The sequence below is a fragment of the Juglans regia genome, chromosome 11 (genome assembly GCF_001411555.2).
Source record: "Juglans regia cultivar Chandler chromosome 11, Walnut 2.0, whole genome shotgun sequence".
In the NCBI taxonomy this organism is placed as follows: domain Eukaryota; kingdom Viridiplantae; phylum Streptophyta; class Magnoliopsida; order Fagales; family Juglandaceae; genus Juglans; species Juglans regia.
This window is the reverse complement of record NC_049911.1, coordinates 10,330,847-10,347,800: the sequence shown is the minus strand read 5'-3', so window position 1 is coordinate 10,347,800 and position 16,954 is coordinate 10,330,847. Positions and strand designations below refer to the sequence as shown.

The 16,954-nt window shown below is 36.3% G+C and overlaps 1 protein-coding gene across 1 annotated transcript; it reads left to right on the top strand.

Annotated features, from left to right (window-relative positions):
- Positions 1 to 7,475: 7,475 nt before the first annotated feature.
- Positions 7,476 to 9,907, top strand: LOC108980766 (ammonium transporter 2 member 3-like). Its single transcript, XM_018951772.2, has 3 exons — positions 7,476 to 8,096; positions 8,289 to 8,574; positions 8,950 to 9,907. Exons 1-3 carry the CDS (start codon positions 7,476 to 7,478, stop codon positions 9,492 to 9,494), a joined length of 1,452 nt encoding a protein of 483 aa, XP_018807317.1. The 3' UTR covers positions 9,495 to 9,907.
- Positions 9,908 to 16,954: the final 7,047 nt, after the last annotated feature.

Genomic DNA, 16,954 nt, shown 5'->3' with positions numbered 1-16,954 from the left:
TATTCAACGCACTAAATCCAAGACAATCTGCATGGTTTTCTGGCTCCAGCTTTTAAATTGTAATGGGTGAAGCTGTCAAACTTAAAATAACTATAAAAAATTGTGTTGGAATAATTTTATTATTCAATACAATAAAATATGCGGCGACATGGTTTTTATATGTATCGTGCATAACTAAGCTCATTCTAATAACTTTCAACATTTGCCCAAAATGTTAAAAGAGTTTGATTTGCTGGTTTGTGAAAGGACTTGCTGCCACCCACAAGGACCCACCATAAAAGGACAAGGGTTTAATCTCTCCCATTTTCAATTTGAGAAATGTTACTTATTATCTCCATACTATATATCAATATGTAATTTATCATTTTTATACTTTTTAAAAATGACAAATCACATATTAATATGTGGTATAGGAAATTGTTAATGTCTTAATTTGCACAACAAATTGAAAGAGAGGAAATAATTATCCTCGGCCCACGATGATGGTTTGGGCTTCGATACGATACTCTTCGCATTCATCCATATAATAAATAACAAATAAGCGAATAAAAGTAAATAAAGAGGGATACATGGATTTACATAGTTCGACGTAATGCCTATGTCCGCGAGTTGTTTGGGGGCAAAATATACTATAATAGATGTTTTTACAATTTCTCATGACCTCACATATCTCACAATACATTAAGAGAATTTAGAAAAGATCATTTGGAGCTATAGTGGAGTTTGGCATAGGGAGGTTTTGTGAAGAGAGCTTGTGTGTAAAGAGTTTGTTGAGAATCCTTGTGGACAGTTCTTGTGGACAGTTCTTGTGGACAGTTCTCCTCATATATAGAGAGGTCTATTTCTTTGGAGGGATGGCCTTGTGAAGTATTTTCCTTTTAGGAGTCTGAGTCTCTTTCCTTTTAGGAGTCTATGTGTCTTTTCTCTTAAGAGTCTGTGTTAGCTTGTCCTATCTCTTATTGGTTTTATCTCTTAGCTTGATTTTTGACCTTATCTCTTATACGCTGCTAATTTGAACCCTACAGATGCCCGCGATTCTTAAGGGTGATTTGTTGTACAAGAAGGCCTTGAGAATCTTCAAGTCAATAATCTGTAGAAAAAGTTTTGAAAATTGGTCACTGATATCCTGTTTGGTCCCTGGTTTGCTATTTGTTTTGTGCTAAGCGGTGAGGGGCTCAGCTTGGAGAGATAGGTGGGAGGTGTACCCGACCGCATTATGTATGAGCGTGGAACTTTACTTTGGCGAGAGATGTACTCAACCGCATTAAGTGTGAGCATGAAGCTTTGCTTAGGTGGGAGATTTACTCAACCACGATAGTGGCGAGCGTGGGGCTCGGCTTTAATTTTGTTTATTTGTGTGGATGTTTGCCTGAGAGATTGTTTATTGTTGGTTAAGAGTACATATTTTCATGATTGATTTTTTGTTTGTATTTTTATGATCGTTTTTGCTTTTGTTGGTAGTAGTGGATTTTCTGCCCCTTTGGTGTAAATTGTACCAACTTCTTGTTTTGTTGTTTGCTTGTAGTAACCTGCACTTAAGTGGTCAGGGTGCCCGTTAACCCCCTAGATCCATTTTAGGCGGTTGTTGAGCTCGTCGACTCGTTCCCAAAGGACACCTGCGTGAGGCAGCTCTAAGCTCAGTGGCTCGTTCCTGAAGGTAACCCGCTAGTGGCGGTTGTGGCGCGAGCATAAACACTTAGCATTTGTTGGAGTATATGTTGTGCTTGTATTGTTATCCATCTGAGAGAGGTTGGGTGATCCTTGACCTTTCCCACCTGTTGGCTTCACTGCAAGTCTTTGGACTCGACATTGGTGGCTAACTGTAAAGGTAGTGGGATCTTCTGACCTCCACGCCCGTTGAGTGCATCGTGAGTCTGTGGACTCGACGTTGGTGGCTAACTGTAGAGGTCATTGGGTTTTCTGACCTTCACACCTGTTGAGTGCACCGCAAGTCTCTGGACTTGACACTAGTGGCTAACTGTAGTGGTCGTGGGGTCTTCTGACCTCCATGCCCGTTAAGTGCATTGCAAGTCTGGACTCGACACTGGTGGCTAACTGTAGAGGTCATGGGGTCTTCTGACCTCCACGCCCGTTGAGTGCACCGTGAGTCTTCGACACTAGTAGCTAACTATTGGGGTCGTGGGGTCTTCTGACCTCCACGCCTAATGCTTGCACTGCGAGTCTTTGGACTCGATACTAGTGGCTAATTGCTGGAGTCGTGGGGTCTTGTGACCTTTATGCCTGTTGGTTGCAATGTGAGTCTTTGAACTCGACACTGGTGGCCAACTGCTGACGTCATGGGGTCTTGCGCCCTCCACGCCCGTTGCTTGCACCGCGAGTCTAGGGACTTAACTTTGGTCTTTGAGGGGATGCTCGACAGCATTGTTGTGGCGAGAGGTTAAGTTCGACCATCCTGAGAAGTTTTCACCTAAAACCAAATAGGTTAGTGTAATACAAATTAAAAGTTGAGATTTGTAAACCTGAATCATTCCGCTAGAGTGTGGTGAACGCTGGTGACACATGGGCGATTACTGTGGGCAGACATGCTTTGGCATTGATGAAGGCCCAGGATGGCGGGATACCAAACGGTCTATTCTGATGAAGACATAGTAGAATGCCCGAGAGGGGCTTTGTAAGCAGTGTTCCGCGCCGCTTGGGTGATTTTTTGCAAAGTAAATTCCAGAAAAATTTTGCTGCTGCTTTCCATTTTTCCCAACCGAGATTGTTCTCTGCTGAATGATTTTTGTATGGAGAAATTGATCATGGTTGAGTACTTTTGTAGCAATAATCTTGCACGATTGAGACTGTTGAATTTTTACTTGCCGAGTGGCATGGGTTTGGTTGCTCTCCTAAGCGAGTTGATCTGGTAGCTGCTGATTTTTTTCTCACTGAGAAGTGTTGATCTTGTTGCTCGCCTAAAGGCATTGGCCTGGTTGTTCGCCAAGGGACGTGGGTCTGGTTGCTCGTCATGTAATATTGCTTGTTGTGTGAACTGCTCAGAGTTGTCTTTGTGGGCACTGCTCGCCATAGGGGTGGCAAGGAACGATGGGCGTGGGTCGTGTTCATCGTCTTCGTGGTTGCACCATGGCTCATAAACGGCGATGGTGGCGAAGAACTTATTGACGAACACTGGAACTTCTGTGGCGAGCACTCGTTCTTGGTGACGAGGGACTAGCAAGGAATTCTCTGTGAACAAATGGAGAGCAGCAACCGTGGTGAGCAACTGATGTTGGTGGTGAAGAACTTCTCTGAAGTTGGAACCATCACACCAGCGACAGATTATGCTGGCGAACTAACTGGTGGGCGGTGTATGGACCTTCACGGCTAGCTACAGTCGAGCAAGCTTTCGGTGGTGCGTACTCGTGAGAACGGCGAGGAACTCTAGTGAGGTTGGGGACCACCATTCCAGTGGCAGAATAAGCCGGCGAGCTAGTTCTTTTGGGATGCTCGCACGTTGCACAGCGTGCACGGTGCGCTACTACAGCGAGGATCGATGGCGAGGAAGACCTCTGTGGTCGGGAACCACCCCGCTGGCGACAGAAGACACCGGCCTACAAGGTGGGGGTCGGCGATGGGCTGGCCTACACATGGACGCCTGGTTTGGTGGTCCTTCAGCAGCGTGCATCCTTTACCCGTGATATGCCCGACGCGATTAGCTTCTTGTGTCACCGAGGATAGAAATCGCCGGTGGTGCAGGTGGTCGCCTCACTAGCTCACGAATGCCGGTGTGTTGGCCTCCAACCACTCATCGATCTTTGCCCACACTGCGCAAGGTGTGCATAGCGCGCCTGAGCAACTGATGGGGGTCATGCATGAGGAAAGATCAACTGGGTGCATGGCCTGCACCCCTTACGTATGCTGCCTTGGTCGCCATTTGGGCGGCGAGATGCTGCCTCGAGCCAGGCTAGCGAGACGTTGGCCTTCATGAGGGTGGCGAGGTGTTGGTGAGTCGTTGTTCGCCAGGAGGCAGGAGGTGCTGCATGAACTTGAGATCAAGCTCTGTGAGCATAGAATAGCGTGGTCGATGTGGGCGCAACGATTTCAAGATCACCGTGCGTAGGGAACATCGTGGTGGCCGCAGACTTCGCATATGAGCCAAATGCTAGTGACAAAAAAAACTGTCATATGGCTGGCGAGTTGTTGGTGGCCTTACCTGGCTATGGGCAAGGAACTCTTGCTGCTGACTGATGTGGAGGTGGTGACCTCCTCTGCAAGGAGAAACACCTTGTTGGCGATAGAAATCACAGGCAAGCCAGGTGGGGACCGCTAACGGCCTAAGCTAGTGAATGGTTGGAGGGGGCACTGCTCATTGCTTGTATTGCATACAGGTCATCAAACTGCTTTCGAGTCGTCTGTTTTTTGGCCCATCGTGAGGCGAAAGGCGTAATACCAGTGATAGAAAATGCCGGCGAGCCCAATCATAGTCCGTTGGTGGCCTTAACAGACCTTGAGTAGATGGGTGGTTTTCTCGCATGGTTCCGAATTCTAGTGGCGAGATCCCAGCGGGGAAACCCGTCAACTCTGTCTTTGTGCTCTACCTAATGGTCGTTATTGTGTCGCGCCACACACGGAGGTGGCTGGCATTAAGCCTCACTCTGCTTGACGATTCTCACAACTCTGGTTCACAAGGCTATGCACGTTACATGGCCCCCTTTCCCTAGGTCCCTCCATATATATATATAATTTGTTCTAACAGTATTGATGAAAATAAAATAATAAGTGTTGAGTGGCTTATTTGATATTCTTTGGAGAATATCTTGTGAGTTGGAGAATATCTTTCTCCCAATTCCGGTACAGAAGATTAGTTCATCCCACAAACAGCGTTAATTGTTAATGCCTTAATTTGCATAACAGACCGGAATGGAGGAAAAAATTATCCCCAGCCCACGATGATGGTTCAGGTTTTGATACGATGCTCTTCGTGTTCATTCATATGATAAATAACAAATAAGCAAATAAAAGTAAATAAAGAGAAATAAAGAGATTTACATAGTTCGGCATAATGTCTACGTATACGGGTTGGGAGTGAAATCACTATAATGGGTGCTTTTATAATCTTTCATGATCTCACATATCTCACAATACAATAAAAAAATTTAAGAAATATCATTTGGAATTGTAGTGGAGTTTCGTGTAAGGAGATTCTATGGAGAGAGCTTGTGTGCAGAGAGCTTGTTGAGAGTTCTTGTGGAGAGTTCTCATATATAGTGAGGTATATTTCCTTAGAGTGATTGCCTTGTGAAGCCTTTTTTTTTAGTAGTTTGAGTTTCTTTCCTTTTAGAAGTCTGTGTGTCTTTTCTCTTAGGAGTCTGTGTTAGTTTGTTCTATATCTTCTTGATTTTATCTCTTAGCTTGATTTTTAATCTTATTTTGGGGTTAAATTATAAGCTACTGATTTGACCTCTACAATGATGATAAGTAGAATTATTCTTCTCTGTTATTCATTATTTTGTAACTAAATTGTTTTTTTTTTCTATTTTTGGCAAATAAACTAAGGATTTAATATATATATTTTTTAATTTATAAAAGTTATATTGATTTTTATGTATAAATTATGATTAGGTAATAACTAAATAAAAAATGTTAAAAGTTTGAAATTGAGAAGTGTTATTGTATTTGAGTGATATTGAAATTATGAAAAATTTTAAGAATTCTCATAATATCCAAACATTTAAATTTAAAGAAAAATAGACTCATAAAGTAAGTTCTGCAATATTTGAACGTGTATTATCTGAAAATTTTAGATAAATAGTAATAAATTTTGTGAGGTTCATTGTATATGCATATCAAACCAAAATTTTGAAGGAAGAAAATCTAAAAGATTTAATTCCGATTGATTTTTTTACTTTCAAATTGAAATTAATAATAAAAAGCAATAGAAGCTCTGGGAGTTCTCCAGTTTGGAGGACTGATTCTTAAAAGGAAAGAAAATGTTGGTGGTATCTTCAATTTTATCGCTCAATTTTATTGTTTATATATTTTAATATTTTAATTTATTTTTTTTTTATTTAATAGTTAAGAAAATAACTATTTATTTTTTTCTTAATAATTAAGAATGTCAAAAATGTATTGTTTTTTTTAAAAAAAAAAAAAAAAAAAGAGTAATGCTAGAGCCCGTGGCTCCCGCTGGAAGCCACCGCTGGCTCCAGCATATGTTTTTTAATGTGTTTTTTTTACAATTTTTTTTTATAGAAATTTTTTTAATAATTTTAAATATTTTAAAAAAATAAAATAAATTTATAATATTATTAAAAAACACTTCCTTAATCACGAAGTAAAAAAATTATTAAAAAATACTTATTTAATCACGAAGTAAAAAAAATTATTAAAAAATACTTCCTTAATCACGAAGTAAAATAAAAAATAATTTTTTTTTACTTCATAATTAAGGAAGTATTTTTTAATAATATTATTATTTTTTATTTTTTTAAATATTAAAAATTATTAAAAAAATTTATATAAAAATAATTGTAAAAGAAATACATTAAAAAATATATGATAGAACTAATGATAACTTCCAACGAGAGCGAGCAGCGAGCGGTCACTCTATCATTTTTCAAAAAAAAATTAGTGGTACGCCATGATCCTAAGTAGAGACCGCCTGTCCGGTTCTGAATATTCAGTACCAACAAGGTCACTTTCCGAACGCCAGCTGGCTACCCTTATTTTGTTTTTTTTACAGCAAGCTGGCTGCCCTTATTGATTTATAGATGAAAAATGATTTACGCATTATATTTTTTATAATATTTTATATAATTATCTCTTAAATAAGAGATATTTTTATAAAATATTTTATAAAAATAATATTATTTTATAAAAATATCTTCATTTTATAATATTATTATGTAATATATTATGCAATATGTCGCGTGTATATCATTATTAATATTTTTATTAATAAACTCACAAATTAGTAATATGACTAAAAAGGTAATTTATAAAGTTTCTATCAAATAACACATAGGAGTTATGTTTTTTTATGGGAAATAATTTGTGTAATTTTAGATTGTATAGTATATTCATTTTAAAAAAATTGAACAAATTTATAATTCATATGAAAAAAATCTATTTTTTAATTGTGAACCCTTTTTTTTTAAATATACAAGACTTGCATATCTGTATTACACATTCCTATTTTTAAATAGATTTAATAGAATGCGATTCTTTTACCTTTAAAGGACAAGTAAAATAATTTGAAAAGTAAATAGTTAGAGCAACATGCCAACATTCACAAGCGTGAGAGTTTAATTTATTCCCTTTCATTATTTTAAATGGGAATCTGCAGGACCAACCAAAAGGGACAGCAAAGAATATGGAGTATCATCGATGCCGAAAATGCATTAGGAGATTATCCCAAAGCCAACATTTCGGCAAAACTCCAAAACTAGTTACTCTTTATATTGTAATCCCCTCTATGCTAGCCCAAAATTTCCTGATAAGATTCTTCCTCTCCTTTCTCTTTTTCCTAATCTTCAATGGTTTATAACAATTCCCTGTTTATTAATTTTATTACTCCTGGTCTGCCTGTGGCACTACTTCCTGACGAGTCTTCTCCACCATGGAACAACAAAGGAGACAGTGGTTGGCAGCTAACAGCAGCAACTTTGGTGTGCTTGCAAAGCGTTCCTGGGCTGGTTATCCTTTATGGCGGCATGGTGAAGAAGAAATGGGCTGTGAATTCTGCATTCATGGCGCTTTATGCGTTTGCTGCAGTTCTCCTCTGCTGGGTTTTGTGGGCACATCACATGTCCTTTGGCACCAAGCTCTGCTCAATCGTGGGAGTGCCCGATTTCGCGCTGACCCAGAACTTTCTCTTAATCCCGTCTAGATATGGGCATATACCAATGGCTAACTATGTGTATTATCAATTTGGTTTTGCTGCCATTACTGTCATATTGCTTGCCGGGTCTCTGCTGGGGAGGATGAACTTCTTCGCTTGGATGATGTTTGTTCCTTTGTGGCTCACCTTGTGTTACACAATTGGAGCTTTCACTATTTGGGGTGGTGGGTTTCTTGAACCAGCCATCATTGACTATGCAGGCGGTTTTGTTATTCATCTTTCTTCTGGGGTGGCTGGTTTCACTGCTGCTTACTGGGTAATCGACATGAAAATCTAATCTTTTTTATACAATAATGCATGCTTTCAAATAGAATCAACAAAAACAAAAACAAAAAACATTACACTCGGACAATTTCAGGGAAGAATATTTGATTGTAGAATCAAAACAATCGTGTTGCACTCACAACACGTGTTCTCATTCCATGATTGTTATATATGATGAGTGTAGGTCGGACCTAGACACACGCATGACAGGCAAAACTTCCCACCAAACAACATAATTCACATGTTGGCAGGTGCAGGGTTTCTGTGGATGGGATGGACAGGCTTCAACGGTGGAGCTCCCTTTTCAGTAAACGAGATAGCATCTCTGGCCGTTGTCAACACCCATATCTGCACTGCCACCAGCCTCTTGGTCTGGGTTTCTCTGGACATGTTCTTCTACAAGAAAAGCTCTGTAATTGGTGCAATCCAGGGGATGATCACTGGCCTCGTTTGCATCACTCCTGGAGCAGGTTAGCTCTTAAACTTGCTCTACCCTAAGTGGCAGCCAACCATGGGATCATATATTCACTTAAAAAAGACTTGGTTTCATTACTAAGGACATATCAATGGCTGCAAAGCATCAATTTAACATGATTTCTAAATAAAGAAAACATTATATTTTATCATTTTCGATGGAACACCATGTGTCAACAGAATAAATCTATTTGTAAGTCTATTTCACTTGTAAATAGCTCAACACTTGCTAAGTTTTGATTAGATTTCGAGCCAACAAGCAAAAAGTTAACATCAACGTAATGATACTGATTTTTTTTCTTGGTTGTTTAAAGATGAGAAACCACAACAGAATGTAATTGTTTTCATCAATTATATATAAAAATGGACAGGAGTGGTGTGTCCTTGGGCAGCAATAATTATGGGAACACTGTCTGGTTCGCTTCCATGGTACACCATGATGATTTTGCACCGGAAATCGGCCTTCTTTCAAAGCGTGGATGACACATTGGGGGTCTTCCACACGCATGCCGTCGCCGGTATCTTGGGGGGACTTCTCTCTGGCATCTTCGCCAAACCCAGCCTTTTGAAGCTGATGTACGGAGAAGGAACCAGCTATGGTCCCGGCTTAGTATACGGCATCTTCAACCGATCCGGATCAGAGTTCGGAGACGGCCTCAAGCAAATGGGGTTCCAGGTTGCCGGGGCTGCTTTTATCACAGTGTGGAACGCTGTGGTGACGAGCTTAATCTGCATATTGATTGGCCGCATTGTTAATCTTAGGATGAATGAGGAAGACCTTGAGATTGGTGATGCTGCTGCGCATGGAGAGAAAGCATATGCACTTTGGGGAGATGGTGATCAGAAACTGCCAACCTCCCTTCGTTTGCACATATCTCCTAGACTACCTTCTATCTGCGGGAGACAATACCTCTGACTTTGCACCAACAAAAATTGGTTTCACATTTCCAACAATTTTCTGATTTAAACATTTTCTACAATCCGAAGAAATCAGATAAATACAAGATCATGTGGACTCCACTGATTAAATGTTGTCCGTGAGCAAAGTCAAGCGTGACATTTAATACAGTGAAGTTCACGTAATGCTGTGTTATCTCTCTCCGAATGGTAAAAAATATTTAGTCAGAAAATTGAAGGAAATCTCGATCTTAAAAATAAGCTCCCAACACCATAACCTTTGAGTAACAATCGTTACTAGGAAAACTCAATAAATGTATTGTATATTATGTTTGTTGTATTATGATCAGTAAATTGTCATGTTCTTGTGGAGCATAGTTGTAGGAAGTTGTTAATATTGTTCAAAAAGTTCTTCATTTTATCGAGTGTTTGTAAATTAAGCCATGGGATCAGTAGTCAGAAAGAGATGCAGTGATGTTGGTTCGGCTCTGTTGAGTGATCAAAGACTAGCATATCTTTAAGCTAAGCTTTGGATCATGAACTATAAATTTCTTTGATTAATGTTTAAGATTATCATACATATATATATATATATATATATGAATTCAGCTTTATTATCTACTGCATCCAACCAGAAATTCGTGTTTTATTTTTTTCTTAGAAAAAATAGTGAGCTTAAGTCTCGTTTGTTTTCGCAGATGAAATAAATTGAGATTAAAGTTAAAAGTTAAATAAAATATTGCTATAATATAATTTTTTTAATATAATTTTTGTTTTGGAATTGAAAAAGTTGAATTATTTATTTTATTTTATATGAGAATTATGAAAAATTATAATGATCAGATGAAATGAGATGGGATGAGTTGAGAGGAGTCATGAAAATAAACGAGGACACAAGTTTTTCTTAAATAGTCCAATTAGTGGGATGTTTTGTACTTTTCAATGTTCCAAGTTTTACAAGAAAATTAATGTAATTTGTTCTTAAGATGCTCCAACTTTATAGTGCATTTGAAGGGGCTTTTGATTGGATGTTAAACTTGGAATGTTGTACAATGCCATTGTGACAAAGCTTCTTTTGTTTCTTCATCTATTTTTCATAAGAATTTTTAATCTCACTGATCAGCACTAAATTTGAAGCATTGCATAACTATTAACATGCCTTAACACCAATACATAGCACTTTTCATGGAAAAAGATGCAGAGAAGATTCAATGGAAATCCGTACAAAAAAAATTTAATTGTAGTCCACTTTGGTAAATTACATCTCCAGGTAAGTCACCTTTATGGCTAGAACAATTTGATTTAGGTGCCGTTTAGATATTGAGTTAAGATAAAAGTTAAATAAAATGTTATTAGAATATTATTATTATTTTATATTTAAAAAAGTTGAATTGTTTATTATATTTTATGTGAAATTTTGAAAACGTTATAATAAAAAAATGAGATGAGATAAAATACTTCTTGTATCCAAACGGGACTTAATACATGATTTTACATCTGCCTATAAAAGGACAACATGTACAAGCTCCAAGTTGTACATATCATAATTTTGAATTGAGCAGTGGCACGAGACGGGTCCGATAAGGGCAAAAAAAATTTCATTCATTTTTTATATCCTTAAACATTCTTTTTTAGAAAAAAAAATTACAACATTATTAAAAAACACTTTTTTAATAACTAAGTAAAAAAAATTGTTGGGACCCAACTATCGGTGAGAGTAGCGTTTTTCTATTGAATTTTACTTGTGTGTCAATTCATTGATGAGGTGTTTCTAACACTTCTAGCATTCCTAAATGAGATGATATACCAAAAGACAAGTGCATGCTTAGACAATGAGATAAGATGAGAATTCTGTGTATAGTAGTAAAATAATTTTGAATAATAATTAAATATTTGAGTTAAGATGTTTTATCAGATTTTAGAAAATGAAAAAAAAAATGAATAAAAATATTATGAAGTTAAAATATTATTTGAAAATAATTTTTTAATATTATTTTTATTTTAAAATCTATAAAAGTTGTATTATTTTTTATGTTTTGTTTAGAAGTTTGTTTAGAAGTTTGGAAAAGCTATAATGATTATGTAATGATTAGATGAAAAAGTTGAAAATTTGAAATTGAAAAATATTTTGTGTTTGAGTATTTTTTTTAGAGGAAAATCGTAGTATTATTGAGAAAAATCTCTAGAAGAGAGATTGAATACAATTGGGAGTTTCCTTCATGTCAATGATGACATCAGAAATATTCAGAGCACTCTTGCCTACAACATGAGCTACATTATTTTCATCCCTCTCAACATGGTTTATAGACCTTCTAACAAATTGAGAGAGCAAATTTTTAACATCTGCAATTATCATCCCTTTGTTGTCCCAGCTTTCATCTGAATCTTTGATGCCCTTGACAACAAGAAATGAATCACTTTCTAGAATGATCTTTTGTAATCCTAACTCAATCCAAAAAATAGTAGCCTGAAGTGCACCAAAGGATTCGGCAAGGATGGGATCTGGAAATAATGGTCTGTTCATCCTCATAGTTGATAGAACTTTTCTTTTCTAGTCTCTTGCAATTAAGCCAATACCTACTCTACATAGTTTTTTATCGATGGATGCATCCCAATTAATCTTAACAATATCCCTTGGAGGTGCCACCCAAACATTGCTAACTAGTGGAGAATTTGCACATTGAGAAGGATTTTTCTAGTTAATAAGTCTGAGGTCTTAAAATTTTTGAGATGCTTGTTTAATCAGTGTATTAGGATGGGTGAAGACCTTATGAAAAATCAAGTCATTTCTTCCTTTCCATATTCTCCATTAGCTTCTTTACTCGAAAATAACTCACTGATTAGCTGCATATTTCATTGTCTAGAGTCTTGGATTATCAGCATAGCCACGTTGTCCTCTGCTAGAGTTCTGTGGGAGCCACTTTGTATCTTGAAAGATGTAAGTTGAGGGATCCATTTATTAGAGCTGATCTTGATGGATTCTCTATTGCCCATTATCCAAAATAATCATTCTTGAAAGAGTGATTTTGCTGCCATGAAGCTTCTTCAAATGAATGAAGGATTCCTGCCCATTTTTTCCTGTTAAAAGTGTCTTACTGGATAATATTTCCAAGACATAACCTGAGCTACAAGTGAATGAGGTGTTTGTACTAGCCTACAACATTATTTTGCTAGTATAGCCAAATTGAAATTATCCAAGTCTCTGAGTCCTAGCCCTCCAACAGATTTTGCTTTCCCCATTTGGTTCCAAGGGATCCAATGTATCCTTTTATCCTTATCTTTCTGACCTCACCAGTAGCCTTGCATTATTCTATTAATCTCCCTTAAGATTGATTTTGGAATCTTGAATATATGTCCATGCAGCAGATGGGAATTGCTCAAATCACAAACTTTAAAAGGGATTTCCTTTCTAGCTTGAGATAAGAATTTCAACTTCCAATTGTTTATTCTTGCTCTAACTTTATTCAGAATACTATTGAAAGAACCTGCTCGAGATCTTCCAACTAAAGCTGGAAGTCCAAAATATTTCTCATAGGTTTGAGTATATTTGTTTCCTGCAATGTGAGTGATAATATTCTTTGTATCTTCATTAGTATCCCTATTGAAGAATATAGATGTATTCTCCTTATTAAATTTTTGTTCTGATGCATTTTCATAGATCTTCAATAACCCTAGTAGTCTGCTCCACTCCAGTGAGTTTGCATTGCAGAAGAGAAGGCTATCATATGCAAAAAAGAGGTGATTGATATGGATTTGGCCCCTAGCCAATGGCGCACTAGTGATATGTCCTTCAACTTCTGCTTTGTTTAGGAGTTGATTGAGAGCTTCGAAACAAAGTATGAAAAGATAAGGTGGGGGAGGGTCGCCTTGTCGAATACCTTTCAAACTGGGCTAGTTTGGGTAGTAGAGTATTCTAAGAATACTATGAGTGTCAATCGTGTTAACCGGGTCGTGTTCGTGTTGTGTCAAAGTATGTGCATTACACTTAATGGGTCAACACGAACACGACGCATTAAAGATTTCGTGTCAAAATTCCAAACACGAACACGACAAGGTAAGATAACGGGTTGACACGACACATCCCGTTATGACACGTTAATGAATAAGAAAAAATTGACACGACCTGAGCCGACCCGTTCCAACCTGTTTACGTTAAAGGGTTGAATAGACACAATACGACACGACACGACCCATTTGATCTGTTTTTAAATATTTAAATATAAATAATATCTATAAAAATAAAAATAAAATAAAAAATTAACTACAAATCTAAAATTACAATCCAAACAAATATGATCCACACACATTGTAATAATATATTAAAATTACATCTCAAATATAATGAACAAAACACACATAGTAAATATATTAATGTTACAATCCCAAATATAATAAAAACACAAAGAGCTTGAAGAATGAGGTGTAGCGTCCTCCAAGTCCTTGCCCTTGTTGTTTTCCAACTTCATTACATATTCGGTTAACTTGTCCAATTTAACTTCTTCTTGTCTTTCTATTAAAAAAAAAAAGACATCAGTAAAGTTTTATATTATTGAAAAATTACAGTCATTTATTCAATAAAATAAAAATAATATTACATTGCTCCTCGCCATATAACCAATCTCGGGTGCAAACTAATGCTTCAACAATATCTGCTTTTAGTGCACTCCTAAACTGATTAATGATACGTCCACCAACACTAAAAGTAAATTCAGATACAATTGTAAAAACCGGAACCCTCAAAATGTCACGAGCCATACGAGCAAGATCAGGATAACGAAATTCATTTCCTTTCCAAAAGGAAAGAATATCAATATTTGCATTTCTATCTGCCTTAGGTTCATCCAAGTAAAGATCCAATTGACTTTTTTTCATATGGGCAGAAAGTTCATCAGATCTAAATGCGTCAAATTCTTGTACACAAAAAATAAATAAAAATATTTCAAGCCAATATGTGATATGAAACAATAATATAATATAAATCATTAAACAAAAAATATTATTTGATATTACCTGCAATAAAAGATTATCATATGAAGATTGACTTTCCTCACTACTAACAGCTATCAGAAGTCATGGTAGAACATGTCATTGTGGGAGCACTAGAAGAACCATATTCCATGAAAAGAGATTACATTTTGCTCCGAACATTCATATACTCCACGGAACATTCTCCATAAAGCTTTGTATAAAAAAAATCAACAAAATGAAACTTGTATCGAGGATCCAATATAACTGTTATAGCCAAAAACACAGTGAACTCGGACCAATATTTCGCAAACTTAGTAAGCATTTTACAACATATTCTCTTCATGTAGTCATCTTCACCCTCAGAGTGTCGCTTTAATGTAAAATAAATCGAAAATATTGATGAAAATTAGAGATTGGCTGTAGGGTATTTGATCCCAGAAAAATTACAAGTAGCTCCATAAAAAAACTCTCAATAAATCGTTAATCTACTGAACTTTTTCTCACTCAGATATTGATAGACAATGCTTAAAATTGGAATCAGTTAACTCCAAATGAGTAAAGGCGACAATAGAAAAATATACTCTCAAGCATAAAAAAAGTAGAATTCCATCTAGAGGGGACATCCTGTCTCAACCATTTCTTGTTATCCAAAGACATTTGATTTGCTAAATCTATAAATTTTACTTTCCTTGTTTGTGATCCTTTGACATACTTGATACATTCACAAACTTTTTAGATAGCAACATCAATCTCTTTTAACCCATCTTAACTACCAAATTCAGAATATGAGCACAACAACTAAGATGAAAGAACTCACCATCACAAAGAAGAGCCTTCTTAATGTTCAATTGAGTTCTTAACAACTCTATTGAAACATCATTAGAAGAAGCATTATCTAAAGTCACTGCAAAAATCCTGTGTTGAATTCTCCACTCACGTAGCAAATTATAAATTTTTTCAGACAAAGATATATCATTATGTGGTGGTGGCCTAGAAGAAAAATTCAAAACCCTTTTTCTGCAGAACCCAATTTTTATCCAGAAAATGTGTTGTAATGCACATATAACCATCAGTGGTTATAGAAGTCTACAAGTCAGATGTTAGACTAATTATATAAGGAGAATCATTTAACATGCATTTAATCTTTTTTTTTTCTCGATGATACATCCTAACCTAATCAGCCTTGGCAGTATTCCTAGAAATAATTGGAACATCTGGACGCAAATATTGTAATAAAGATCTCACACCCGAATATTCAACAAACCGAAAAGGCAATTCATGCTTCACAATGGCAGCTACCAAAATTTCTCTATATTGTTCAGTATCAAATTTAGGAGTGTTTATCGAAATATTTCCTCTATTTTGCGATAACATCATCTGACAATATCTCGTGAACTTCTCCTAGGGCATGTGTCAATGTGACAGTTCATATTTCTGGTTCCATATTTGCTAGCTGCCATGTAAGTACTTCCACACATCTTTCACTTGGCTCATGGTTTGCCATCATTGATCTCATAATCAAGAACCATTTCAAAAAAAGTCCATACGCTTGACTGTTTCCTTCGTTTTGCTATAAAATCCTCATTTTGAAAACTTTCTGAATCAAACGGGTCCAAATAAATCAAATAGTCATTTTCACTTACTGTCGAACTCATCTAACAACAAACAACAAGAACAAATGTAAGCAGTATAATATTTGTGAAATGAAAGAAAAACTTCAATTAATGCAAGTAAAATGATACATCATAATATTTGCTCTTGCTCCTATTTTATGTTCTTTTTTAAAAGTAACAAACAAAATTGATGCTCTCAATCGCTCCTAAAGTTGCTCTTTATCAGTAGAACATAACAGCAAATTTATTCTCTCTCAAAAAAATTTGATACTATCATACTATTCGTAACAATTAGTTTAGATCGATTCCCTAAAGAAAAAGAAAAAAAACAATAAGAAATGCACCAAAAAACAACTAAAATATTGCGGACTGTTGAATAAAAAATTTTCATAGCTCTATTGGACAAAGCATATCCAGCTAATGCAGGAGATACTGAAATTGGGGGTTTGCAAACTGTGAGTGAGTATCCCCACTCATTTTACAAAGCATTTGCACTTAGCCTATTCATGTTTTGGTGTGATTCAGTTTATAATTCAGAGGTGTTAGCGTCAATAAAATTCAGAAGTATAACATTGTTCTCATTGTTCCCATCTAAAAGGAGAAATAAATAGTTTAGGCAGCTCTGTCACACAAGTTTGCATGTCTGACATTGATCTAAGGAAAACCACAAAAAGGCTATGATGGCACAAGATGGGTATTTATAGTTATATATATCACTTGAAGCAGAGGTTTTCCAATACAACTTTATGTCGTTATGGCGTTCGATGTGTATTAGTGTATGCATAATTTTATGTTTGTGTTCCTGGACATTTTATCAAACATATATTATGCACTACGGATCTCATTGTTCAAAGGTGTTTTGCCTCTATTTGGTCACCGAAATTTTAACAAGCATCTA

Excerpts from the sequence above, each read along its gene's own strand:
- LOC108980766 (XM_018951772.2), top strand. The coding sequence starts at position 7,476 with ATGGTTTATAACAATTCCCTGTTTATTAATTTTATTACTCCTGGTCTG. Across the intron at positions 8,097-8,288 it reads GTTTCACTGCTGCTTACTGG|GTCGGACCTAGACACACGCA; the intron begins GTAATCGACATG and ends TGATGAGTGTAG. Across the intron at positions 8,575-8,949 it reads TTGCATCACTCCTGGAGCAG|GAGTGGTGTGTCCTTGGGCA; the intron begins GTTAGCTCTTAA and ends AAAAATGGACAG.